This window comes from Corvus kubaryi, unplaced genomic scaffold (genome assembly GCF_017639235.1).
Source record: "Corvus kubaryi isolate FWS band 111438036 unplaced genomic scaffold, C.kubaryi_AGA036_p1.0 37396, whole genome shotgun sequence".
Classification (NCBI taxonomy): Eukaryota; Metazoa; Chordata; class Aves; order Passeriformes; family Corvidae; genus Corvus; species Corvus kubaryi.
In genome coordinates this window covers 21778908-21806565 of record NW_024581135.1, presented here as the reverse complement: position 1 = coordinate 21806565, position 27658 = coordinate 21778908, and the positions used below count along the sequence as shown (strand labels likewise).

The 27658-nt window shown below is 40.0% G+C and overlaps 2 protein-coding genes and 1 long non-coding RNA gene across 8 annotated transcripts in view; 2 read left to right on the top strand and 1 right to left on the bottom strand.

The window, feature by feature from the left end:
• Positions 1-732: 732 nt before the first annotated feature.
• LOC121670694 lies at positions 733-13304 on the bottom strand. Of its 2 annotated transcripts, none has more exons than XR_006018212.1 (3): positions 12314-13304; positions 5287-5394; positions 733-3340 (listed from the first exon to the last, which is right to left on the bottom strand). It is a non-coding gene; the product is annotated as an uncharacterized LOC121670694 (long non-coding RNA). The 2 variants fall into 2 exon arrangements; XR_006018213.1 differs by lacking the exon at positions 12314-13304 and adding an exon at positions 12039-12302.
• A 6783-nt stretch (positions 13305-20087) lies between these two features.
• Positions 20088-23493, top strand: ATP5MC3 (ATP synthase membrane subunit c locus 3). Of its 2 annotated transcripts, XM_042041534.1 has the most exons (5): positions 20088-20154; positions 20236-20313; positions 21289-21366; positions 21719-21912; positions 23249-23493. In XM_042041534.1, exons 2-5 carry the CDS (start codon positions 20275-20277, stop codon positions 23361-23363), a joined length of 426 nt encoding a protein of 141 aa, XP_041897468.1. In that variant the 5' UTR covers positions 20088-20154; positions 20236-20274; the 3' UTR covers positions 23364-23493. The 2 variants fall into 2 exon arrangements, with proteins under 2 accessions (XP_041897468.1, XP_041897469.1); XM_042041535.1 differs by lacking the exon at positions 20088-20154 and having other exon boundaries at positions 20158-20313.
• A 4069-nt stretch (positions 23494-27562) lies between these two features.
• ATF2 (activating transcription factor 2) overlaps positions 27563-27658 on the top strand; it is a 50713-nt gene continuing 50617 nt past the window's right edge. For 2 of the 4 annotated variants that reach the window (XM_042041531.1, XM_042041525.1), the window contains exon 1: positions 27564-27629. The gene's annotated coding sequence lies outside the window, so the exon portion shown is untranslated. Of the gene's footprint in view, positions 27630-27658 lie in introns of all 4 variants that reach the window. The other 2 variants (XM_042041532.1, XM_042041529.1) reach the window with 2 other exon arrangements.

Genomic DNA, 27658 nt, shown 5'->3' with positions numbered 1-27658 from the left:
AATATAATCTGTGTATTCTGAAAAAACAAGACAGTGGAATTTGTTCTGGAATTCTTCCGTAACTGCAGAAGTGCCTCAAAATCATCACCTCTCCTTTTGCCCTCTCCTGCTGAGCTGTACAAGGAACCTGAGAAGTGTGAACAGAGTGCAGATGTGTCCTGCTGAGTTCTCTGTTCACCACTGATCTGCCTCTGCACAACATACCTGGTGATTCTGATAAATGTATGCATAAATTTATGCACATAACCTTGTTATAAGATTAGCAATGTTTTCTCTGTGTGAGGCCAAGACCCCCAATACCAGGAGCTTTGGGGGGATACAGTGGGTAGGGTGATGACAGATAGCACTTATTGATGTCAGCGATCCATAGTAGTGCATACTGAATTATTTTGGCATGTAAGAGGAGATAAGGTGTTTAAGAAAGAAGCTGATAAAGCTAAGATTGTAATAATGGTTTCTTTCTTCTGTGGCTGAAGTCTATGAGATATGTAGATTTGTTTCCAGTTTTTTTTGTTTTGCTCCTAAAGAAAGACTGTATTGACTATAAACTTATTTGAAGTAATTTCTTTTTCTGCAGATAAGGTTAATGCTTTTGAGCTTGCTCTTTCATGCCTAAGGGGTGTAACACATATGGTAAGTAACAATAAAATACTGATCTGACTGTACAACTTTATGTAAGGCATGTGTGACTAAAACCTGAGCAATAAAATCTTCTTTCCTGCTCAGACAGAATTATATATGCCTGTCATATTTTATTGGTTGTTAAATAGCACATACACTTATGGATCATAACCAAAACCAGACAGCCCACAGTATCATTGCGTATTTGTCATCTTCAATGAAAACATTGGAGCAGATTTCTGTATGTTTGGGCAAATTAAACTATAGGAAAGTAAGCAATTATGTTGCTGATGAATATGTATGCACTTAAAGCATGTGGAAACTTTAGCCTTTCAGTAGTAGTGGCAAAAAATATTTCTGATTTAGTGATCAATGATGCAGTGATCAGAAAGCAACATTGTAAAGAAATATTTTTTAAAGATAAATTATCACCTTTGCAGATTGCAGACAAAAACAGCTTATGGGTCCAACAACTCAGACCCATTTTAGCTACATTAGTAAATATCATGTAATTAATTAATATCCAGTGACTAGTGCTATATGAAAGAGATACACAGAACTTCAATTGCTGAATTATTATTAGTATCACTGTTAATAGTGTCACTCATCCTTCTGAGTTCCGAAATTGTTGGTTCTTTTCTTACATGGTAGACAATTCTGGGAAATGATAAAAATGACTTTAGAAATTCAAGAGGAATCACATATAGCAAAATTGAAAAAATGGACTGTGTTAAATATACAGTGAAAGCATGCTTTAAATTCCCTTTCAAGGAATCCAATGGCAAAAATTAATTAAAGTGATTTTAATATTAATTATTAATATGAACGCATATAAATTAATAAGATCACATGCTGCAAACCAAACTGCACTGCTGTATTTTAAGTGTGATAAACACAAGAAATGCTACAGTTACGCTTGTAATCCATCCTCTGCCCTTTCTTCAAAGTGGCTAAAATTATATTTCTTTAACAAAATAAAGCCTTGTGACTTTTGTTTAGCCCCTATGGCAGGATAGCCCACTGAATAAGCTGTTTGGACACAGTAACACTGACCTTTATCAAAGATACTTTTGATCAGGAAAGATACGAAATTTCTTTCTTTGCAGGTATTAAAAAATGTACGGTCAATGCCCTGCCCTCAACCAAATAAGTGGCTGGGAGGACCATGCTGATGTGGATTCTGAAGAGTGGTGTGTCATTACTGTAAAGCCTCCCAAGGTAAGAAGATTTAATTTTTTCATATTATTGACACCAATAGCTAAAAGACTCCAGAGTGCCAGTGACATGTCAGGAAACTGAGAGTGGATAAATTAAATTTTGGTGACTAAGTATAATTTACTTATGAAACACTGTGAACATTTCAAATAGCATGTGTCCACCTCCCACCTGCCAGGCATTCTGACCAGATCCTTAGCAGGTTAGACAGGCTGAGAGTAACCTGCAGTAGTGCTTCCTTAGGCACCATCTCTGACAGCCAGGCGAGTTGATACCACAGTGAGGGAGAGCCCAGAGCAACTCTGAGATCCCTCACTTCTTTTCCTGCAAGACCACCAGCAAACCCTTGATCTTTTCTCTGCCTGTAATATGAAGTCTCCATAATTACCATTTTCCCCAATATTATTACTGCTTTACATTCATCAGAAATAATGTAATAAACGTCAGGCTGATGATGGTAGATAGGCTTTCAGTTTTAGATGGCTGGTTTTGGGATGAGCTGAACTGACCTGATCCTGGGCAGGAACTGGGCTGCTGGGTTTGTCTTGGCTGTGTTTATAAGCACGTCATGTTTGTAGTCAAAGTGTCTTCCATTAGAGGTGCTGATAAGGTTGAAGGAAGACAGAGTTCATGTGCACAACCTTGTCATCTAGTCTACAATAGCATAGGTGTTCGTATTTGGTGAAGATGATTACTGAAATGGGTGAAATGTCAGAGAGCCAACTAATGTATTCACTGGCACATTAGGACTCAATTAGGAGTTGTGTAGCAGAGGGTCTCTCTACTGCTTTCCCACAGCAGAAGTGTTCAAACCCAGAGCTTTGGTAATGGACTACACTGCTTTAAATCCAGTCTTCTCTTAGAAGTTTTTTTAACAGCTGTGAATTTCCCTTTTTTTTTTTTTTTTTTTTTTTTGATTGGTTGAATGAAAATGCTAAAATGAGGACTGATTTAAGGATTCTGACACTTTTAAACACTGTCTGAAAGCAAACTACAACAACTGACAATTTTGAAATGCATTCCAACATCTTTCAAAATCTTAGGTCTCAAGTAACTATAGTTTTCATATTTGAACTGTGTCTTCCCACAGAACTGTGGTTTAAGTTGCAAAATCAGGAACAGAGTTTGCTAAATATCTCTGAAGCATGATTTTGGCTTATGAGATGTGATGGCTATGGTCTGCGTAGTCAGGTCTCTGATCTCTTTCCAAATACCACTCGTATGCCGTATATTTTTCACAAAGCTGTGAATGTGATGCTACTCATTTAATTAAGGGGGTACACAAGAGTTTACTTTGAAGAAAATAGGAATATTTTAACGTATTCAAGGATCAGACATTTTTCTTTGGTTCCTGCTGACAGCACTAGAGGTTTTTCAGGGTGTTTGCAGAGGGAATTTGGCTGATGGAGTGGATTAAACCCCCACGGTTTGTGCAGCTCAGTCACTGCTGCTCCCTCTGCTGGTGATGAAAGATGAAATTAGAATCAACGTCGTGGAGTTATACCTGTTCCAGAATACAAAATAAAATATTCACAGTTTACATGTGTAAATTAGCTAATATCCACAATTTTTGTGTCAAACTGAGCTCTTTTTTATCTGATGTGTTCGGTGTGGCATACCTACTGCAATTTAATGTATTTTCAACCATGTTTCTTTTTATAAAGTGCTGAACTATCTAATGTAAAAAAACCTCGTTTTGAAGCAGCCATTTGATAAAAATCAGGATGCAAGCTAGCATCCAGAATGGATTCTGCCCCAAAATTTGTGAATGTATGGCCAATACCCTGTTGCCAACAGAAATTGTTCAGAAGTACAATAACAGAAACAATAAGCAGCTTACTCAGGAAATGTATGTGCATAGTACTCACACGATTTCCCAGCCAAGACACTCCACACCTCCTACTATGTCTTTCTTTAACACCATGTGTGTGAAAGGTATTCTTATTTTCATAATATGAATATGGTAAAGGGCTAAAGGACTTAATGACAGTAAATTGTTAATTCTTTAAACTAAAATTCTCATCTGAGACAAATGGATGCAAGGTTGTATTAATTTAAAATTTCATCTGTGTATGCAACTTTCACTCACTGCTATAGAAGTTGCACATGTGCATCTGGAAGAAGAATCTGAGCCTGACTTTAGTGTTTAGCACACAGCTTGTACCTCCACACTAACAGGAAAGCACATGGCAATGCAAGTGTTGATCATTCAGACACAAGGCCTGTAGATTTCCCACTCATTATTCCCTAAACTGAAAGACAAAAATCCCAACAGCCAGGTGCCTTTAAGTCACAAGAAAATGTGTCTTCCCCCCTTTTTATTTTTATGAATAAGGTAGCTTTCAAGGAAATGTAATAGCACAGCTAAAACTAAAGATCCAAGTCTACTTAAGGCACCTTAGCAAAATAGGTTTGTTGGTCTCACATCAGTGCATATTGCAAAAAACATTTCAATTCAGTTGATAGTCTGTTTAAGCTGAGCTTTTTGGACTGAAATAATAGGGAGATCTACATAACTAAATTACTTTCTCCTCAAGAGATATTCTTGTCTGTGAGCTGTCAAGGGTACACTTGGAAGCAGTGACATGATAATAGGAGTGCTGACTACACATTTGCATGCAGGTACACAAGGAGCAAGGTTTAGATTAGTGATCTGAGCTACCAACATTAAAATACAGTTTTATGACAAATACAGAAAAGCTTTCCAATTACTCGTAATTCTTAAATTGGCTGTCCAGCACAAAAAACCACCACCAGTGGCAGCAACCGCATTTTTGAGAGGAATGCAATGAGAACTACAGTATAGTTCCAGTTTCTTGATTTACTCTCTTATAGGAGTGAGTTACTTTAACCTAATTCCAATGGAAATTCCCATGTGGGCGTCCAAGGCGTCATCCAAGGAAGCACCAAAGTTTCACAATCATGGAAGAATGGCATTCAAGAAAAAAACCCTAAGTTTAAATTAGGTTAAGTATTTAGTATAATGAACATTACTCCACATGTTTTTCCAGATGAAAATATTTATTCAGGACCACCACCCCCTTTTCAGTTTTAAAGAAAAATAAAAGGACTGTCAGTTTTCTACACAGTATTTATGAGTGAAATCAAGGACACTTGCTCAGTTTGAGTTCTTGTGTAATAGAAAGAAAGTCAAGATACAATGAACATGGTGTTTTCTCCAGTGCACTCTGAACTAAGACACTCCTTTACTGCAATTCCTGCTAGGGAGAGTTTGTATTTTTGTCAGCCCATTAGTTTATCCCACCAGGCAAGAAATTTCCATAGCATGTCTTAAGCACCAAGGGAAAAAGCTCCCCAAAGCTCTTGCTGTCATATATCTTTGCATGCTTCAATTAATGTCAATTTTCTGGGTACTTTTAATTTTTTTTTTTTTTTTTTTTTTTTTTTTTTTTGGTAAATAAATAAATAAAAACAACTTCTTTTTCTCACCACTCTGAACAGTCCACTTCATGGTAGGAGACCACCTTATCTCACATCTCTGGATGTAGGTTATCACGTCTTACAGGGAGGCCGTAAATAACTGCATGGAATTTTCTTCTGTAAAGAAAAAAAATGAAATATTTTTATACTGGAGGCAGGATTTTCAAGAGTGTGTAGGGAAATTCCACATTTCAGTGAAAGCTTAATTCCTTGGACTCTCAATCCTTACTGATATAAAATTCGTATTTTACACAATTCTTGAACAGAAAAATGACTCACAAGCAAACTGAAGTTTATGATATGCAGAAATGTGAGTTATTAACAGAGAACCTATTCTAGGTCTGGGAGGTTCAGGATATTTTGCACTCCAAGAATGATGTTTCTGGAGATGAATCCTTAAGGTTGAAAATGTTCCAGCTATAATCCCACTGAGTAATGCTTCCTGAATGAAGTCATGGTATTACTTCTGGGAATAATTCAGCCCTGGAACTTGGTCATTTTACTATTTTAGATTAGATGCGCCAATTTCTTTAACACACTTTTGCTGCGACTGCTGTTTACTTTTTTCCAAACTCTTAGTGTTTCTTTATCTCTGGCAATTACTAAATGCCTGTTTGGAGTTAAGAACAAATTTTAGGTTTACTCTGTGTCAAGTTATCATGGGAACACAAGGGGAAAATGAGAGAAAAACTCAAGGATGTAGACTCTGTAAAGAAAAAAATAGTTGTATTCAATCAAAAAGGGAAGGCCAGCTCTTTCTACCTCCTGCAGAAAAGTCAGCTTGCCTTGGCAGTGCCTCCCACATGCTGCTGGGCAGGGGAAGCCACCACCTGTACCTGCTCCATCGTGGCAGGTCTCCCTACACACACCGTGCCCGTCTGTGCTCACACATCCTGTGTGCCATCCTGCATGCTGCTGGCTGCCTATGTCAACAGCAGCACTCTTACTGCACACCAGGGATACTAATTTCTCAAAACGAACCAAAACTTGGCTTCCCCCTAGGGCAGCACGTGGTCCAAATTTAGTAATTGCTTTAGAAATCTAGTCATTAAATGCAAGATGATTCTGTTGTGTGATACGCAGTTTAACGACTTCAGCTTTTTCCATGCTGCATGGATACATTTGGTGAAGATTTTAAAACACTAACAGCTTCTGCTAAGCATTAAAAATGCAAGGTGTAGTGTAACAGGTGCAAAAGCACTTCTTTAATGTTCTTTTGCTTTCCTCAGGAGTTAGGTGGATACAATATATTCAAAGAGGATAAACTGCCAGTTTAATATACCCGCTAACTTCCACTTAGGAACGCTGAAGCAGTGATACATTATACAACTACTAAGTTTTCTTTACATTGTTTCTTCTGAGGAAGATGAATTTTCTTTTCTGAAGTTCCCTCAGCTATAATTTTGGTTTCTGTTTCTCAAAAAAAGCCTTCTGCATTAAATCAGATGCAAATGTCCTGTTAAACTCTCTCTTATTGTTACCAAAAGATAAAAAGATAGTCGGTAGTATGGAAGATTCTTTTATATTAGACTTGTCAGTCTACGTACACTAGTAGCTAAAATATAATTTAGTATTATCTCCTTTCTCTTGTTTGTGTGTGGTGTTTTGGTTTTGTATTCTACCAGTGTACTCATTTTGTGTGATTCAAAGGATGCTTTACTGATAAACAGAGAAATTAACTACGTGATGCTCTTCAGCAGTTACAGACAGCCAAAGGGGAGGTCCTTCCATGATTTGAAATAGAAAATTGTAATAGAAATAGTGTATTTAGTGTTACTTACTAAGTATGTGTCTTCCCAGACCAATATCAACAGTAACAGAGAGGCCAGCTTGCTTCGTCCTTGCAGCTGTGCCATCAAGTGTACTGCTCTTCCCAGTCTGGTTTGCAGTGATTGAATCACAGGGGGTTTCCACCGTTTCCTATTTGCAGTAAAGTCTATTGGTTTTTAATTTTCAGTTTCAAATTAATTTAACAGTTCCTTCCTTTCACTATAGTACATCACTGAACTTCCAGGGGGAAAAAAAAAGTTAAAAAGAAGGGGGGAAAAAAAGAACTATCAGCAAAAAATGTTTGCATTGTAGTCTTCTGTAAACCTGCAGATTCTCTGCAGCTCCAATAATTATTTTGCTGGTATTTCTGATTTTTCAGTTAAACATTCAGTGCTTCCCAGGTTTACTACTCTATCTTTAAAAGTCTCAGAATGTTTTTCCCAAATGGACATTTCTGAAGGATGCTTCTGAACTCAGATGCCCCATACCCATAAAATGAAAAGAATAAAAAATATATTTGATTATTTAGGAAGCACACAATTATCCCAGATCCCCTTTCAAAAGCAAAAGCAAGTGTTAGTCCTAAATAGTTTGTAACTGAAATAAAAACATATGAAGGAAGAGTGTGGAAGGCAAGGAAAGCCAAGCGACTACTACATGCACTTCAGTGAGATTGCCAAGTTAGACTTTGATTTTTCAGTCTGGCTATTTTCTCAAGTATAGATTATCCTTTAAAAGAGATTTCAAAGACTGGCAGCTGAAGACATATAGAAGGAAATTTTCAACATCACAGAGTAGCCACCAATTTCTTGAAATTCAATATTGTAGAGAAGGAGCTCACTAGGATATATAAAAGCTAAAATCTGTTATCCAGGAATAACATTATGGTGTCTTATAACCACTCTATGTCTGTGAATACATTAGAATCCAGTTAAAGAAAAATAAATAGCCCATTGTTAAAATTGATGGAGAGTACAGACTAATGGAGAATATTCCTGGATGGCTAATATTTGATTTATTCTTTCCTAGTACTGTACAGAAGTATTTTAAAACATATATTCTAATAAATGCAATAAAGGCACTTTAACGTACATTTCATTATATGTTCTAATAACATAAATATGTAAACATACATACAGTTTTCTAGTCATCTTGGAGCACGCATAAAAATCACTTTCTAAATTAAAATCAAAATCTCTCTCGGGAATTTCACTTTCTTTGGAAACTATTAAGAATACTCACGAGTCACATCCATAGCTTGCTTGTAGCACAGAGCTATAATGTAAAGGAAGTTTCTTTTACTCGGTAGGGATTGATTCTCCCTTGAAACCTGCCTGGATAAAACTGTTCTGACACTACCTGAAGGATCAGTAGAGGATAGCGCTTCAATTACAAGCAAGAACCTGGGCCAAAAAGGAGCTCTTGGTAATTCTCACAGTGCTCATTACCTTTGGCTTTCTGCCTTTACAACTGGCATGTACTGTACCAGGTGTATAAGTGTTCTGCATGGTTGTTGCGTATTCTCCACACTTGACCTCACTTGGCAGAGCTCTGTGTCTCCTCCTCTGCTGCCTTTCACCTTGGGAAATCATTATGTCATTTACATATTACATTTACATTTATGTAAGGCTGATCCAAGCCACTTCTGAATTACAAGCCTTTAAATGGCATCCTCTTTGCAAAGGTGTGAGTGGCCACACAACGGACAAGGAAACAAAATTCCTTGCACGGAATCCAGATTTCTGAGCTGTGCTTTGCCTTGATTTTTATAGTAAGAATTCCTTAACAGAAGTGGTGCAGCTGAAACAAACACCAGTGATTGCTTTCCAATTCACTCTTTATATGAGCTCATAAAAATGACCTTTGTGTGAATTTGCCAGGGAAAAATGTTCTATCTATAAGCTGTACAGATCTGGAGATGTCAAGAATATAAACTCAAACAACATTCTGGTTTTGCATCTGGCTTATATTAGTCGGTAGTATATGATGTGATAGTGTAGCAGAAGTAAAGAGTGTATGGAGGGATTTGAATGCTCAGTTACCACATCTGTCTCTCTACATTATCATCATTAGCATGTTTAGATGCAATTTATCTCCCTTTCCATTTGGAAGATTCATGTTCCCTCCTATGAACTGGGCATCAGCCCAACCATGATGGGTTGTGTCCACAGGGGAACACCTTCACTTTGATGCCTGCTAGTAACCATCATCAGCCCAGCAAGCTCTGCTTGGCTTGTTTATCTTTGCAATATTTAGCCAACCAAGTAAGGAACCAGTGTATGCTTGTCTGATATGGAAACAGGAGAGGAAACCAGGGTACAGAAAGATAAAGGTATGTCCACTCTTCCACAGCGGACAGATTTTACAACTCTGACATACCAAAAGTAACAAAGCTGGGCTCTCTTTCTAATTAATTGTAAGTAGAGAAGAAGGGTGCTTCTGGGTTTAAGGCCATTGGCTAAGGCACAAGAGATCAAGAGTGAGTCACTAGCAATGGCCACAGTCTGACAGTGGGCAAATCAACCTCTCCATCCCAGAGTTACCAAAGAGCTTGTGTATTTATACTTCACATTCTTTTGTGCAGGGATTGACTTTTACTATGTTTTTGCCAGAATCCAGTACCCTGAGGCTCTGATCTCAGTGAGGTCATCTGGTTATTATCATAATGCAAACCGTCCCATCCACATCTCTGCTCTCAGGCCTAGATCTTACCCAAAAAACCTGCATGTAGAAAGGAACTGAGGAAAAATACCTAGATGGAGGACAGAGAATTTTTCCTTTGGGTCAAAATTTCTATTATGTTAGAACCAAATTGCTTATTGCTAATTAAGGTATAATGAGGAAAATTGGAGCTGGAGCAACTCCCTGGCATTGATGGCAAAATCAAAAAGCACTAAGTGATCAGAAGGTTCAGAGTACTGTCATAGTGCATAGTTTGTCATATCTTAAAACTTCTGGACATGGTTGTTAAAATATGATTTCAAGGAAGGTACAAGGATCCCTATTTTCTCAGCCTTCTACTAGGGAGAATAAAGTAGGATGGTCTGCACTTCTGCTAAGTCTCATCTTACTGGGATGTGTAAGTGGGTGTGATTCCTGCAGTGTGCGTAGGAGTTATCATGCGAGCTTTAATCTAGAAGCTGGCCTGTGCAGGCTGTGATGACACATCCAGTTGCAGCATACACAGATGTTAGATACAAACGAAATCTAATTTGGATCAGGAGATCTGGGTTCTGTTAGTGACTCTGCCATATATTTCCTGTATTGCTTTAGGCAAGGCATTCAGACCCTGATCCAGTCTCCATTTAATTCCACAGAACCCCGTTCTCTGGCAGTACTCTGAGCTGGATTAGACTCCTAATTTATCACTTTCCCAGGCTCTCCGTATTCCTCAGAGGTATAACCTTACCTGCTCACTCCATAGGTGTCTGATATAGCTTAAACCATTTGCCTCTGAAGTGATTTGCTACTTAGGCATAGCATGAATATGCAATTGAATTAAATTCTCTATTCAGCAAAAGCCTGAACCCCTAATAAGCTTCAATCAAGTAAACACATACTGGAAAATTTCAAGTTCTGTGTCATTAGGTGTCGATACATACTCTTAAAAATTCAAGAAGGTAAATCATTTCATTGGAAGTACTTAGGGGCCTAAGGTGAAGCATACTTCGAAATACCTTGCTCAAGGCCCTATTATCTATCATTAGCTATACACAGGTACTTAAAGTTAAGCAGATGCTTAAGTGTATTGCTCAATTCATCCCTAAAAGCATAATACTCATATGCTTTCTAGCATAGAAAACACAAACATTTGAGCCTAGAAAATACTGAAAGTAATCTACATGTGATTGCATGAAATGTCACAAATTATTAGTTTAATCTTTTTAATAAATCTAAAGAAACAAAGAAAATTTAAGGTAATGTAGCCCATACTAATTTCCAGGAATCTTACTTACACTATAACTCTTCACTTTTACGTAACACTGAAATCACAATACGGATGTGTATTTTGAAGTAATTGTGTTGGTGGTCCCTTCGTGCTTTCTGAACATCTAACAGTTAGCTAAGCAAACACACATGACTGATTAAAAGAAGAAAGGGAACTATTTTTACAGGGACCATTAAACTTTAACTGCCATCTGGCAGGGAATGATTAGAGAAGATCAAAATTAAGGCAGTCAACACAAATACTGTGTGGATACCTCAGGGAATTAATGTGGATAGAAGACGGTGGACTTGTGGCTCTGTTAAGAGACAGACGGAGAAGGAAGTGGTGAACACATCCTTTATGACTGCTGCCCTAATGGCCACATTCACAGCAACAGAAGCAAAGAAAGAAGAAATCAAAAACACCTGGGAATAATCAGACTCTTGCTGTCATAAAAAAAGAAAGTTAAAGCATTATACAAGAGCCACACCATTCTTGTTCCCCAACAAGCCAGGAAGGAAATTTTTATTGTGGAGGTGTGTTGCAGTTGGCAGGTTATCTACTATCTTTACATAGGCATTTTAAATAGGGTCTGTAATAAATCTTTTAATTAAAAGGCTTTACGGAACACAGACCTGTGGTTGATCTAACTGAACACTGGATGTCACTATTTATACACACTATTAGTCATTTTAGAGGCATTAAAAACACAGTCCAGCCATGAATTGGAGCAATCCAGACATGGCTTTTTTCAAATCAGCTATCTTTAATTATTGGTGTTCTAGAGATAGCAGTTTCAATGAGCCAAAGCTTCCAAGCTGCCTAGACATGCACCAGTCATTTTTTACAGCTACTCAACTGTGTGCCCCGGCAATGCTGCTGGTAGGTATTCCCTAACAAGCATACCACGTCTGACTTCATATTTTAGGGAAAAGATTTGAGGTTTGTACAGAGAGATAATGGACTGGCTGTTCACTGCAACATCTCAGAGATGAGACTCCAACCAGGCAGCCTTATAACTTTGCTGTTATGGCTGGTAAGAAACAATCAAAATACAACTCACCCAAAAGTGCAACAGCCCTCCCATGAGGCAGCTCCTGGTCTGACTGTGCTGAAGTAGAACCTTCTTTTCACCTCTCCTGAGCTATTGGATTGGAAAACCCTTGTTCTCTCCAGCATATGCCTTGACGTTTTTCATTCCATGGCACTAATAACGTACACCTCTTCTGCCACTCTGCTGCCCTTACCGGAGGGACAGATGATTTCTAAGGTATACAATTATTATGAGGGGGCACTTTTAGGAGGCAGGGGAAGATAAGAAAAAGAAAAACAAAATACCTCTGAGTCCAAGTGGTACGGAAAACAAATCAGTGCTGACAGCCCACAAGGTCAGGTTAGCTGCCAAAAAGACTAAGGACAGAAGACAGGTGAGAGGATGTAAAGATCAGTTACAATTGATACAGTAATCTACTGTGAAATGAGGCTTTTTGTTTCTTGAGCTCAATACAGTATTTTGAAGTTATCAAAAGCGTAGGAAAAGCACATTAAGTATCCTTCAAAGCCTATGAAATCTTGTGAACTGTACCCAATTTCATAAACATGCTAACCAATAACAAAATGATCAGAAACATACATATTACTACTCTGAAATGTACAGTCAGTAGAAATGTTCAGTTATTTTAAACCTTGATTCCCAACAGAATTTTTCAATATATTCATGTGTCTACTTGTCACTCTGCGTCCTTGAAGTGCTAGGACTCTAAAAAACGTTTGACTCTTCTGTACATTCTTAGATTCAACATTTTTTAGACAGAGGTAAAATACAACTGAAAACAGCCTTCGGTGGTTTTTGCTAGTAAAGAGAACAACTGAAAATACCTTTTCTGATTTGCAAAAATACATTTCTATGCACAGCATGTGAACCGAGGTCTTCCTGGTGCTATTCAGCCAAAACACTACGGGTGTCGAGGGGGTTGCGTTTTTTGGTTTATTTTCCACAGATCCTGGCTGAACGATGGAATATCTAAGAGTCAAAAATGATGACTGGAAACACATGGCTGGAAATTATCTACCCTGAATCTTATTTTATTCCAAACAGTATTTTCTGAGGTATATTCTGGGCAAAATATTCTTTTGCTTCACTACAAAGTTCTATTTCAAAATTTGAGCTTAGTGGGCTGTCCAGTTGAGGCTCATGAACAGGTTTTGCTCTTTCCTAAGCTATTTCTAGCTTTTATACAGTACAGTGTAATTCTACTAACACAAGTAATCTGTTAAGGGGGCAAAACAGGAGTCAAGTGCAGCTACAATATACTACTATGATACTAATATGATATACATATAAATACATGTATCCTTATATGTACAATATGTATCTTTTATAGAGCATTATATAGACTAATAACTTTAATAAGCAGTATTAATGTTGTAGTACATATGTGCCATTTTACAATTGGGTGGGGGCAGAGTATGCCTTACACACAAATCTGTTGAGAACCTGGAAAGGCAAAAGCTGTGGTGCAAAACACAATGCTCTATCATTCTCTCCTCAGAACAAACTACATACACAAAGCAGTCAAAAGGCACCTGAAAAAAGCAGCACAGCTCTGCTAAACTCTGCAGTTTGTTGTGCCAGCTTTGATGCAGTAACCTAAGACTGCTCAGAGTATCTAACAGCCTATGGCTCACTCCTGCTAACAAGGTGCAGAGCATTCATTCACAGAATTCCAAGCACTGAGCCAAACTGAAAGAGAAATACAGTAGACATTTGTTGATTTTTTTTTAATAATACCCACAAGCATCTACAGATGTGATCCCATGTAATGAAGCATGTGGCCTTAAGCTGGAATTATTTGCAAACAGCAGGATCTCCTGGCAAAAGAGATGGCACTTGCTGTGTTATGAAAGCTGTCCCTCTAAAACCATGTTTGGTTAGCACCTATGCCCTGTTAAAATTGGCATCAATAATTCTGAGTGGGAACAATGCCAGCATGACAGATGGGAATGAATACAGGCATGCCAGAGAACCAGGATGTTCATTGAGTCTGAGTATTAGGGACAGAGTCCTTTCCAAGAATTTAGAAATGGCAGGCTGTCCAGAGTTTGTCTACTTTAGGTACGAAACATGAGAATATATGATCTCTTGTGTAACTATGAGCAAAATCAATTATAGTAATTTAAAAATAGCTCATCTGAGCCATGCAAAGCATGACAGTAGGCAGCTGAACTACAGCAACTTTTTCTCTGGATTCAGACTGGCACCAGATCCTAGAGGGCACAACCTGTGCACTGGAGTCAAAGGATTCCACAGGTTTTCTGCTCAGTGGTTCAGACTGAAATGCTTTCAGATGATAATGAATATTGTTCATTTATACACTGCCTTTTAGGCTGTGAGCCTAAAGCAATTTGCAGGGGTATGAGAATCTAAACTCGTAGTTGGGAGGTGTGTCATTTACAATTATGCAGATGAATCTCGCATGTATTAATGGGCTATAGCCCCATCTCCCCTGCAACCAGGGATCATCAACTGGAACTAGAGCCTCTGTGAAAAGGGGGAAGAAGGCAAAATCCTTCTGCCACAGTCCTGGCAGATACATGTGTACCCCACTTCTGCTCTTTACATGGCACAAACAGCCATAACAGATCAGTTATCCAAAACACTAATTTAATATCCAAACAAGATTTACTAATTCCTGTGGGGTTTTTTTGAGCACTGAACAGTTACCTTTCCTATTTCTCTTTTCAGATTGTGAACAGCCAAAATGTATTACCCAAAAAGCCTTGTCTAGTATCATTTATATAATTCTGGGAAACAAGAAAAACAACAAATCTAAAAAAAGTTGCTTAGGTATTTCTGTTTAAAAACTAAAACTCTGGTGTTGCAATTCTCCCTGCACAAAAAGCCAGAAGAGCCCATTAAGAAAACTTTCCTCCATTTTGGATTTCTTCAACTTCAGCTATGAAAATCTATGGATGCTTCTGAAAAAAAATGGCTATACTTTGGGCAAAGTCTTGGCTGGCTGTGCTGTGTATTATATGAAAGGTGTTAAAATTGGATTGCCAATGTTGTGTTCTAACCAGTGCAGCCAATAGTGTCAGCTTACAGCTGAACTTTGTTTTCTGTTCAAAAGGTGTTTAGTACTGTTAGTAGGAATATAAAGCATTGCTGAATTTCTCTTCATTTAAGTCCAGTAATATTTTGTAACCTAGAAATCCATGTGTGTGTTACCCAGTGAACTGACTGACCATTTCAGGTATCAGCTGTTTTTTGCAACACAGCCTTGAGAAATATCATGAGTAAGAAAACTTAGTTAAAGGAGTTCATGTTCTAAGGTAAGAGATATATTCATTCTAAAAGTTCTGAATCTTCTGTGCATTTATAAAAATTACTTTGTTTAAACATCAGTGGATTGTCTTATTACAGATTTTACTCAAAAATCGATTTCCAAAAAATACTGGGTAGGTACATAATAATGATATTTAAACACAAGAGCTCACCCTGAATGCGGCAATGCTGACACACACAGTGTAATAGATGTAAAGCATAAAGTGAAACTATTCATGAACCTTCCACTTTAAGTTACATTGGTTAATGGTTGCACTCAATAATCTCTGAGAATTTAAAAAATTCTATCGTTGTATGAAATACAAATAAAAGTTACATTAAAATAGGGAATCATAATTTTATAGACAAATTATAATTTTTGCTGACATATAAAATTAATTTCAAAAATACAGTATTATCTTCCACCTTGTGACATGCTCGGTTTTACAAAAGGACGGCTGTATTTTTTAATGTTTATACTGTTGTACAGCATCATAAAAGTAACCAGTAGAACCTGAATGCTAGACAATAGGACTTGTTATCCAGAGGGAAAGCAGCTCCACCAGTCTTTTCTGGCATCCTTAGAGCCTTGATGTCACTTTCCACCAGAATCCAATAGCTAGGATGAAGATGAGTATGCCTCTCTTCCATGCTGAATTTCTGCTGAAGCAGAATATTTCTCCTCTTGACAACATCCCATTTTGACATATATAGGCTATGGTGTAGCAGATCCTACTTATATAATCATTGTGATATTTAAAGCAGATCTTAAAGACCCAAAAATTTAATTGTAAGGATTATCATGATTTCCCGTTCAAGTTGTGTGAATGTTCTGAAGAGTATTAGCATATGTTCCAAATCTTACCTAGTATGAACATGGTATGATGTTTGTGGTTAACCTCACCCATTTCTAGAACTCAGGTGTTAAAATAATCAATGGTCTGTTGACCAGAATGCTCTACAGCCTAAATTAGCTCTACTTTGTTAATTGCCTCCTGCTCTCCACTGAAAGAAGCCATTGAGACTATAAAAAACCTAATTTTAGGAAAAAAAATTGCTTGGGTAAGTGCTCTCAGGGACAAAGATTACTGAAGAAACAGTTTCTCCCTTTCCCTTGTGAAGGAGAAGTTTAGAATTTAGAGAAAAAACTTTATCATCTGTATTCCTATGAAGCATCTCTTATAATCCAGTCCAGTCTGCAATTAAAACAACATTACTTATGTCAAAATTTGGCACCTACTAATAATCCGTAAGGTAAACAGGTATTAAGACAGTGCTACCAAGAGAATTTCTACTTAAAGCAGGGCCATCTAATAATGGCTTTGTTCCTTCTTCCCAGAGCAAAAATGGTTTAAATACTCCGAGTGTATTCATTCTCTTTTATGTATCTTCTTTCCACAAACCATTGCTCCAGTTCTATGAGTCCTGAATGGGAAGATTCATTCTTGAATGGGAAAATTCAACCACAGAGCTGTGAATGGAAGAGGTAGGACTGAAACATGGCCCAGGCTGTGAAAAACACTGAAAACCCCTGACTTTGTAAATCAATATCAATCAATGCCCTGCAAAGTACATCATAAATCTGGATGTTCAAGAGAGCTAACCCTGAGGTAATACCCCTTAAGTTTTAAAATATTTCACAAACATTAGGATAATCTCAGGAGGCCTTTGATCCAATTTCATCCTTTGGGGGTCTTCCAACAATTAAGAGTTATTGGAATATATTGGTTTTCCAGACACATCTCCTCTTCAAAACAGATTTTAAAAGAAAGACTAGTGTGACTGTGTGACATGTTTTGAGTTAATAATCCTCTGCTGGGAGATAAAATTTAACCTGAAGGAATTGGTTTCGATCTAGCAGGAGAACATTTTATTTAGGCTTTGGACAATGGGATTTCTCTTAAAAAGCCAAGATTCCTCCTTCAGCAAATATAGAACATTCAGATACAGACATTCATCTTTTATAAGCTATTAATAATAAATGTTGAATTCTGGCAGACCCTCCAGTGCAAAGCACTCAGGACATGCTCATTTATTTAGCCTTGTACAGGATTTTACTTGTTCAACTGAACCAATGTGCAACTGCCATGATTTGTCTGTACCTGGAGGAAAACCAACCCATATCTACCAGGCAGGCATTCCAGTTTATGGATACTGAGCCAAGTTGCCTTATTACCTGCTTTCTGGACAGATACAAGGTTTGATAGTACTCTTTAAGAAGTCACCAGAAAAATGCCATTTGTATGCAACATCCATTCTGCTGATACTCGTGCGTGGTAGCATTCAGAGTCTGATCTGTGTAGATACCAATTCATTTCAGGGTTATAAAGCGGCAGTGCATGTCACTGTAGGACTGATCCATTGCGTGGGGAACCTAGGAAATGAGCTGCTTGGCAGCGAGGGTGAAACAGATGTTGCTGTTCCAAAAGTAACGACAAAAAGACTGGGAGAAGTTTTATGGTTCCGGGAGAAGTCTTTAGAAAGCTTGGAAAACTCGGGATGACCTTTTTTCTTTCCTTTCTGGGAAAGAAGAAGGCCATACTGGTGAACCACAGCTAGTGGTCGCTGTTCTTATTGCCCTGACAGAAACCTGGCTCAGCAGCAGGGAGCTGTAAGGCCGCAGGAGCTGTGGGAGAGGACTGGAGCGGCTCTTCAGGCACCATGTACTGCTCAAACATCTGCACTCTGTCTTCCTTGCTAGAGGCAAAATGGGGAGAAAACTTCCTCCGGCATCCTTGGCTGCTGTCCACACGCATAACTGGTCCTGATGGGGAGAGACAATTGGAAAACTGGGAATCTACTCTCAAAGATTTTCAGAAACGTGGTGAGAAACTAGAAATTACACTGTCTTTAGTGCACTGATGCACTTCCTTGGGGACCTACCAGCAGGCCAGCCATAGGATAGGAAATGGTGTGAGATTAACAAGTCTTTCTTTATGAAGATCTGCTTCAACTAAACTCAGCCTGGCCCCAGAGATCAGTAACTGCTCTTCAAAATCCTCCTGAAAAGAACAGCTGACTCACATTCAAAATACAGTATCAGCTGCTATGCCTTAAAAGTAACAATAAACTAGTGTTTAATAGTGGTTTTGACACTGTTCACAACAAACAGCTTGTGAATGTATTTTTTGCGAAACATTCCGGGGTGGGAATTATGACAGAACAGGGCACTTCTTTTGTGAAAGAAGAGGGTTTCCGTTTAATGCAGTTTTGAATCCGTGCAGCTTTGTGCTGTGTGTATACAGGAGTGTGATTTCCACTTTCTTCTCCATTCATGAGAGCTGGAGGAAGGTTTGTTTCATGCCTGGAGGTCCAGACCTCCAGTTTCCCAAGGAGAAAGCATGTCTCTAACTGCTGCACTTCCTTCCGTGAGCAAGCGAATTTCTTTGTTGCCGAGATCTTCTTTGTTGTACTCATCCTCATAAATGGGGTACTCTGTATGTTACTGTACAGCAGCAGGTCACATTTAAGTCATTCCAACAGTACAGCATTCACCTTGGCTTTATGGTTTTATTCATGGTGCTGGAAATTCTTGTTCCCACAACAGCATATGGACTGAAATTTTTTTTTGAGTGAAAAGTTCTGCCTAACCATTAAAAGGTTTTGCCATTGATACTTATTTCTTAGTGTTGGTCTATGGAAGAACGACGTGGCAGACAATGCAGATCTGCCCATGCACCTCAGTTCCCAAAAAATGCGTGTAAGCTGTGAAGAGAGAAAAAAAAAGAAAACAGAAAACCAAAACCACTGACAACTTATAAGCTGTTTTGCTGGCCTTTACAGACTGAATTTTTACTGCTCTGTTACTAAGACAGATGCACACTGGAACCAAACCAAGCTTGCTGCTGGATTGAGGCAGGGAGCAGAAGGCTGGGAAATTCAAATTGTACTGTTGTTTCTCACCTTCAGACCTACAGCTGAGTACACCTCCCCGGTACCTAATGATCAGAAGACACCACGCTGTAGGTTATAAAAGCAACATTATGCTTAACATTAGTATGAAGCTGTTGAAAGCACCTATTGTCCATGTTTGCTGAGGGTGTTCAAGCTGCTGATATGGACCATGTCTCAGCTTTGTGGCACCTGCGGTTTAACCAGTGACAGCAATATCAATCGTCCTGTAAGTCTGCAGGAGCCCAGCACCTAAGACCTAAGAGACTGTTCCCATCCCTAAATAGAGCACACACAGCCCCTTACTTGGTCCATTGGAGAGCGTTTGCAGCACACAATTTTAGATTTTTATGGCACAGATTGTATCAAATGAAAATTTTATAACCTAAATATATATTTTCCAGTGTTTTACTCGAAACCTCGATTTTTCAGCATCTTTACTAGTTGGCGCTAACACTACTTACAATAGCAAATGACCATTAAAATAATAATCCCGTTAGCAAATGAAAAACATCAAAGCACATGTAAGTGATTAAAGCGGGAATCTCGGGAACACATGCTCAACTCAGTGAAGATAATCCTATTTCGGTTAATCTTGATTAAAAAGGATTTTTTTCGTTACTTGGGTGTGAAGCTGCTCATCGTGCAGAAATGACTAATTAAACAGTAGGGGCTTTTTACACAGCAGGTGTCCTCCGACACGCCCCCTTTCCTTGCCGCGATCCGAGCCCCAGGGAGGGGGCGCGACAGAGACCCTCGCGGCGGCTCCGCCCCGGCTCCACCCCCGGGCGCGCTGCGGCTGCGCGGGAAAGCGGCGCGCGCCCCACGCCCCCCGCCGCTGCCAATGGCGCCGGCACAAAGTGACCTTGGCCGCGCCCCGCCCCTTCCGCCGCCCGGCCCCGCCGCGCCTGCGCACAGCTGGCCCAGCCCGCCCGCCCGTCGGCCCGAGCGCGGCACCGCCACGGTGAGAGCCGCGCCACCCGCGCCATCCGCGCCCATCGCCGCCCCCGCCCGCCGCACCCTCACCCTCTCGCTCTCTCCGCAGAGACGCTGGATCGCGACCCCCGGGACGCCGCCCGCTAAGATGTTCGCTTGCGCCAAGCTCGCCACCTCGCCCTCCCTGGTGAGTGGGGGTGCGCGGGGGACGCCTGCGCCTCCTCACCGCCTCCGTCCCTGTCGGCGACAGGGTCGGTGACGGCCGCGAGGCTGCCGCGGGTTGGGCGGACCTCCGAGCCCCGCGGCAGCGCCCTGGGACGAGCCCGTACCGAGCGCTGCTCAGCCGAGGGCGAAGGGGTGGGGGTCGGGCAGACTGCGGCAGCGCCGCGTTCTCCTTCCCGCCTCCTTGGCGCGGCCGGGGCCCTGTGCCAAGGTGAGGGGCCTTCGCACACGGGCGGCGGAGGAGAGGGAGGTCAGCGCAGCCAGCAGCTCCTGGGCCTGCTGCGCTCTGTGCCTCGCTGTAGGTCAAACTCCAGCGTGTTGCTTGTCCTGTGCAGGGCCGGGATTTTTTGCCCCTGCAGAGATGAGAGACTGTCCTGCATGAAAATGCCCTCTTTGGCCTGCAGAAGGTCTCATTTTGCATGGTGCAGGCCCAGGTTTCCCCTGCAGGAAGAGCTTTGTGCAAGAGCCGATATGACCTTAGACTGCTGGGAGCCCAAGGACACATGCAGGCCGCTTGTGAAAAAGGATTCATTCATTTGTGCCTTGCTAAATTCAAAAGTCTAGGTTACATCTGTGCGTTTAACAACTTTGAAATTAATTTTGATGACTTTTATTTATTCATTTCAAAATGTGTTTCACTGCCTACTGGTCGGTCGGGCTTTTTTATCGCTGTTTTGCTCTATTTTCTGTCAGCATAATGTATGTATATGTTCACTGAAGGATGCAGCTGTTTACAATAATATCTCCTAAGAACAGTGCTGTCAGATTGCATGGCAGTGCTTGCTTCTGTATTGTTTATTGGATATCCAGCTGTTCAGAGATTTCTGTCTTTCAAGGAAGATAAATGGCTTAGTAGCTTATAGTTTTATTCACTTACTATTGTATGGAATAGCTATGTTAAAGTGTTTCTTTTTTTATAGTTTTTTTCCTTCTCTTACAGATCCGTGCTGGATCAAGAGTCTTGTACAGACCAATTTCGGCATCTGTGTTGTCTAGGCCAGAGGTCAAGAATGGAGAGGTACCTTATAAACAAAATTCTGTATCTTCCTAAATTACCTGGTGAGCCTAAATGTCCTCAACCTAGAGTTCACTTGTACTAACTCAAATACCTATAGTGTGAAACTTGGTTTAAGTCAAACACCTGATAATACTCATTGCTGTCTTGCTGTTTCCCCTGAGAAGTCTTTTACATATAAAGTTGGTGCTTTCAGGTGGAACAGGTAACATTCTGAAGTTTATGACTCTTACAGTCTCATCACTCTGACGAATAACTAGACATTGGATCTAATACAGCTTTTAAAACTGCATAATAACACTATCACCTGGTCTTTTGTCTGAATATAATGCTTTTTCATGTTTTGTTTTCTTAGGGCAACTCAACAGTTAACGGGGCCCAAAATACTGTCTCCCGACTAGCCCTTAGAGAATTCCAGACTAGTGCTATCAGCAGGGACATTGACACTGCTGCCAAATTTATTGGTGCTGGTGCAGCCACAGTAGGTGTGGCTGGTTCTGGTGCTGGTATTGGAACAGTCTTCGGTAGTCTAATCATTGGTTATGCCAGGTAATCAATCTCTCTCTTTAAAAACTCTTGAATTGTATGCAGATGTATCTTAAGACAGCTGAGCTGTAGAAAGGATGATGGCACAGTAATAAATCCTGTTAATGATTACTGCTACTGACAAACATGGCTGAAGAGAATTGTATGAAACTGTACCATATTCGTCAGGATGGCTCTGTTGTTAAATTCAGAACTTTCTACACTCTTCCTGGAGGAGAGCCATGAAAGAAATTGCATCATTAGACTTGGTCAGTCTTATGGTCATGGAAGTCCAGTGTTTGAGCATTTGGTTCCAGAAATGAACTAAAAATCCAGACTGGATCTTTTCTGTGTAAGGGGGAAAATCCTAAAGAAAAACAGTGTGAGAACTGGTAGTAAGGAATGAGAGTCTGTATGCTTTAGTCTTCATAGTCAGAATCATGGCTTAGAAATAGAGGCCTGATTTGCTTTTCTAACACATTCACCTTTGCATCTCAGAATACGCAGTTACTTCAGCAAATGAGTTATTCCTTCTAGAAATCTGAAGGGGGCAAGGGTGAGGATTTTGTAGTAGGGATGAACTTTCAGATAATTTTACAGCATTCCTGTAATAGAAGTAGTTCACGTGGCATCATGAAAGAGCAGAACTTACACAGGCATAGAAGAGGTTTCATGTTCTTCACTACTTTTCCAACCAGTTAAGTCTTACTTCTTAATAAGGATTTTTAAGCCCTTCTGAAGACGAGGAAGTTCACTTTCCACCTGAAGAAACAAGTGTTTTCACTACAAAATTCATATATTGAGTTTTGAATTTGGCGTGAACGTGACAATAAGAGGTTGTAGAACATTGCTTCATAGTTTTATGTTGGACATTTTCTCCTCTCACTTCTTGAAGGTATAGTCATTGCATTTTTGCAACAAACTGCTGCATATTTCTTTGTTTGTTTGTCCTGCTCTTACGTGGTTTCAGTTCCTGTATTTGTCTTGAGAGCTGCTTAAAACACGATATGCAGAGAATTCCTTGGAGTATAGTTCTCATATCACAGATGTGAAATAAACTTCTGAAGCATAGTGCTGATAGTTTCTGCATGGGAGGATGGAGAAAAGTCAAATTCAAAAGTTACATTAGTACAGTCACAAAAACTGTGCACATTTGGAAAACTGTTACACCATCTGCATAACCTGAATCTAGTCTTAGTTGCCAACTAGTTTATCTTGAGTGAAAGCCTTGCAAAAGAATTGCTTGGATTTATTGGATTTTCCTGTTTCAGAATCTGTGGCAAGGAAGTGTGAGGTTAAACTGTATGAAAAACATTTAATTGTAAGGATAAAAAGGTCTTACACCTTCTCTTTCTTTTAGAAATCCTTCTCTGAAGCAGCAGCTGTTCTCATATGCTATCCTGGGATTCGCCCTGTCTGAAGCTATGGGTCTCTTCTGTCTGATGGTTGCTTTCTTGATCCTGTTTGCCATGTGAATGGAGATCTGCCTGTAATATTGGCATTGGAATGTAACTGCATTTTATGGGACTCCCAAAATGTTGGTGTCATGGAAATTGATGCTATTTCCAAAGTCATTTCATTAAAGATAACAACTTTAACTGTCAACTTGTTGCCTGCATTTATTGTCTTTGTCACTGGGATATCTGGAAGGTGGAATTTTGTAATTCAGTCTCCATGGATTACTCCTTGTCGGTGTTTTCGGTGACAAACAGGATGGGGAGCACCTTTTGTGTTTCCCCACACTCCTGATAATGACATACTGCATAGAAGCCTTCCAGTCAAACATCTTATTTGTTTAAATTATTGTGGCATATACTTGAAAGATCAAAGGATGCAGATTAGGTGTGGAAGGCTGTACTGCTGGCCTTGTTCCTTTGCTTGTGTTTTAAACTTCCAGAGCTGTTCTTCTACACAATTTGTTTTTTCCCAAGCTAGCTGACACACACGTTCTGGCACCTCTTGATGGAAGGAGCTAAACACAAATCCATGAAAGTGATAGGAAACTTCGTATCAGTTTTCAAGTACATTAGATATTTTGATTCCCCTGGTAGGTTTTCCACTTGGATCTGGAGGGCGTCCCCATTGAGCTAAATAAACAACTGCTTTCGTTTGGTCTAAGGCATTTAGTTGTGATACACTGATGTTACATTTTAAATAGTTAGTGCATTTTTGGGATCACCTAATTAAAAGGAGAGCTTCCAGCTTTCTAATGTTTTAGTCAGCCTCACAGTATCTTGCATATTCTTTTAAGAGGGTTAGGATTAAAGCGTTTTGGTTAAAAAAAATAGCTGCAGTATCTACCTTTGCTCCTTGTAGTATCTACTTTTGCTCCTTGTAGTATCTGTCTTGTAACAATCTACATGCATTTATGCTACTATACTAACCTGGTGAGGGGGTTGATAGCATCTCAAACTTTATTCAGAATATTAAATAATCTGATCATACAACAACAGTTACAAGCTGAACTTTTTAAGAATGTAAGGCAAACTTGTTAAATGTTTTGTCATCTTGCTGTTAAGTAATTACTGAATTAAATATGGGAAACTTTAATGGAGGAAAGGGAGAAATTATTAGTGACGCAGATAAGTGCAAGGTGTGGGTAAGATTTTGTTTTAATCTGAATTTAAAAGTACCAAGTGGGTATTCATAGAGATAAAGTTTAGTGGACTTTAGTCCACTTCAGTTTATGGTGGACTTTGCAGTGTTAACAGTTGGACTTAATGATCTTAAAGGTCTAAAAGACTTTTCCTTAAAGGTGTTTCCGAACCTAAATTATTCTAGAATTTGTGTAACAAAATTCTAGAACCCAGCATGAGAAATAACTTCCCCCACATGTTCTTAGTAGAAAATAGCAATCTCTGTTAGAGAATGTTCTTCTATATATGTGAACTTTAGGAGTGTAGAATATGTAGCATCTTACATTTGTAGCTTTAGAACAATATTAGTGTCTTAAGTGACTAGATCAGGAAGTGGGGGTTTTGAGGAGTGAGAGGGGGTAGGAGGTGAAGCATTTTGCAGGTACCTTCCATGTGGTTTATGCTCATGCAGTGGTGACTTTAGGGACTTGCTATTATGCGTTCTTGGAAGCTGTTGATTTGCAAAGCTGACAGTCCATTTGTCCTGGCTGAAAGGTATCCTAGACTCTAAAGCTCATCTGTTTACTGCTGTCCTGATATCCTGGTAGGTGGTGAACTTGTTTCTCTTCTTTCAGTACAGCAGAGATCTCTACAGGCATCTGAGGTGGCAATCTATATTTCCTAAAATCATGGACAGTCTAGTGGACTAGCTTAATTCAAGCTTCAGATTTCCGTATCACTGGGATTTGGCCAAACAGGTATCTTCAGACTTCTCTCGGTCAAGTCCAGCTCCCATTCTGTTAATTCTGCTTAGGAATTTGTTTGCATATAAAATGTTTCTGCTAAGCTGTAATTGTGTTTGGTGTAGATAGAAGACCCAGCTGAGCTATTGCTCTGTAACTTCAGTAAGAAGGCCACCTGAGTCACCATGAGTTACTTGAATCGGGTTTGAAAAACAATTCATGGATTTACATCCCGTCTTTTACCACATGCACCACCCTCTCAACATGAACCCTTTTTCTTGTGATCAGCCTTGCCTGAAAGGCAGTGGACATCTTGGGTGATCCTGTATGTGGATGTGAAGGTTGTTTTAGTAGTAGCATCTCCCCAAGCTTGTTTCCTTTTAATTTGCTCTTAGACTGGTGAGCATAGGCCAGACTCAGGCAAAGTGGCTATTTAGTTATACCAGTCATGAAAGAATCAGATCTGGGTTCTACAGATAAAGATTAATCAAGGACTTTTCAAAACACAGCAACAAACCTTCACCCAGAGGATTATCCTCCTTATAGACAATAAGGAGCTTAGGGTTAATGAGTGATGAGCAGATACTGACCGGTGAACTATTACAGGGAACATGGAATCCCTTTCCAACAGAGCTTAGTTGGTCAATTTGAGTGGTCTGACAGAGACTACACTCAGTTTTCCTAAAATGCTCACAAAAGTAGCAATTATGAATGTATAAAATATCAATTTTTTTCTTACAAAAAAACCGCCAACCCAGTCTCTTTGCATTAATAGGGCAGCAACAGACCAAGGTCTCTTGATCTTGTCTGTAAGAGTTTACATCAAGAAATCTTCCTGTACGTCAGAGAAACCAAACTTAAGTTTTATGAGGTGTTACTGTAGGCTTCACTTCCCTGAAACCTTTTTCAGTTTCTTCTGATATGGACCGTGCTGAACTTAGAGATTGTCAGCTCATGAAAATTTGTCTTGTAGGTTCTCTAGATTGAAGGACTGTTCATGTTTTGTTGTTGAAGCCAGCTAAAGCAGAGATCTTCATTGTCTCTGAATAACTGTTCTGCCTGCTGTCCCAGTAGATCAGACATCATACCACCTCTGAAATAGCCATGTTATTTTAATAGAAAATGAAGGAACTGTTAAAGTTACCAATTATGCTCTTAAGTTATTGCTGCAGGTAAAAGTAATTAATCCCTTGCTGCAGGTATAAGTGAACATCCTGCTGCTGTTTTTTGCCCTTTTCCTGCTTTCCCTTTGTTTGCTGTTTGCATCAATTTCAGACTGAAGAAAGGCACTTGCAGTTCAGTTGTTTAGTCTAGGCTTAGGACTGCTGCTGCTATGTAATGGTGAAGCTAAACCATCAAAAAATACTTATATCTAATACAGCTCTTAGTTGCTCCCTGAACAAAGAAGTAAGATCTCTATTCCTCTCTTCTGCACTTAAAATTGAGTCCTTGCAACATGCTACTTTAAAGAATAATTCCACCTTTAGGTAAACAGGGTACTTTTATGCGGTGCTTTCTATCCTACCATATATTAAAGAACTTTGCAAAAGTGCTGTACAGTGCCCACCAAAACAACACACCAAGACATGAAACATACCATACTGTCTTGTGCAAGTTCAGAGAAACTCGGACAAAATGTATGTTACTGGAACTGATACTACTTTTTTAGAAGTACTTTATTGTTATGGCCTTAGACTCTCAGATCACTCTCAGAACAAGACCAAATGATACACATGTGCAGAATTAAAGCTTAATGTGTGATTCAGAGCACATACTAGCTAAACTGAGTTGCCGTATAGGGTTATGCTACTTCTTTAACGAATCCAAAACTCTTTTAGTTCCTCCTGTGTAAAATGTAGGCGTTTGCCATTATTCTACAGTGCTGCAGCATTTTTGATACATTAACTAAGGTGAATGTTTAGCACAACCATGGCTTCAGGCATACACCTCGCTCCTGCCCTGAATGGAGGTGTGTTGAGAGATGAGGAATCTCGCCAGTACAGGCTTTGGAGCGCTGATTATTCCAAAAGTTAGATGTGACAAGCGCGTGAAGACTTGCCGCTGAGCGAAGACTTGCAGTGATTTAGTCTCTACGTGGTGCCTGTCGTCCTCCCCTGGCAGCAGCTGCCGGGCGTCCTGCAGATCCCGCCGCAGAGGATGGGCACCTCATCCTGAGCTCCCCTCCGCCACGGCTGCACAAATCCTGCTCTACCACACGAGCTTTGCCGAGCGCAGCAGAGGCGCTGCCCAGCCGCGCTCCGCCGCGGCCGCTGTGGGGAGCAGGGCATGGCCCCGCCCGCCGCCGCGCCCCCGCGCCGCGTCACCGCCCCGCCCCCGCGGGGGTGTCCGCGCAGCTCTCGCGAGAGCCGACGGAAGCCCGCGGGGGACCCGGCCTTTAATGTGCGGTCCGGCCGCGTTCCGGGTGAGTTTGTAAACACGGCCCGGCTCGGC

Excerpts from the sequence above, each read along its gene's own strand:
- ATP5MC3 (XM_042041534.1), top strand. The coding sequence starts at position 20,275 with ATGTTCGCTTGCGCCAAGCTCGCCACCTCGCCCTCCCTG. Across the intron at positions 21,367-21,718 it reads CAGAGGTCAAGAATGGAGAG|GGCAACTCAACAGTTAACGG; the intron begins GTACCTTATAAA and ends TTGTTTTCTTAG. Across the intron at positions 21,913-23,248 it reads CTAATCATTGGTTATGCCAG|AAATCCTTCTCTGAAGCAGC; the intron begins GTAATCAATCTC and ends TCTTTCTTTTAG.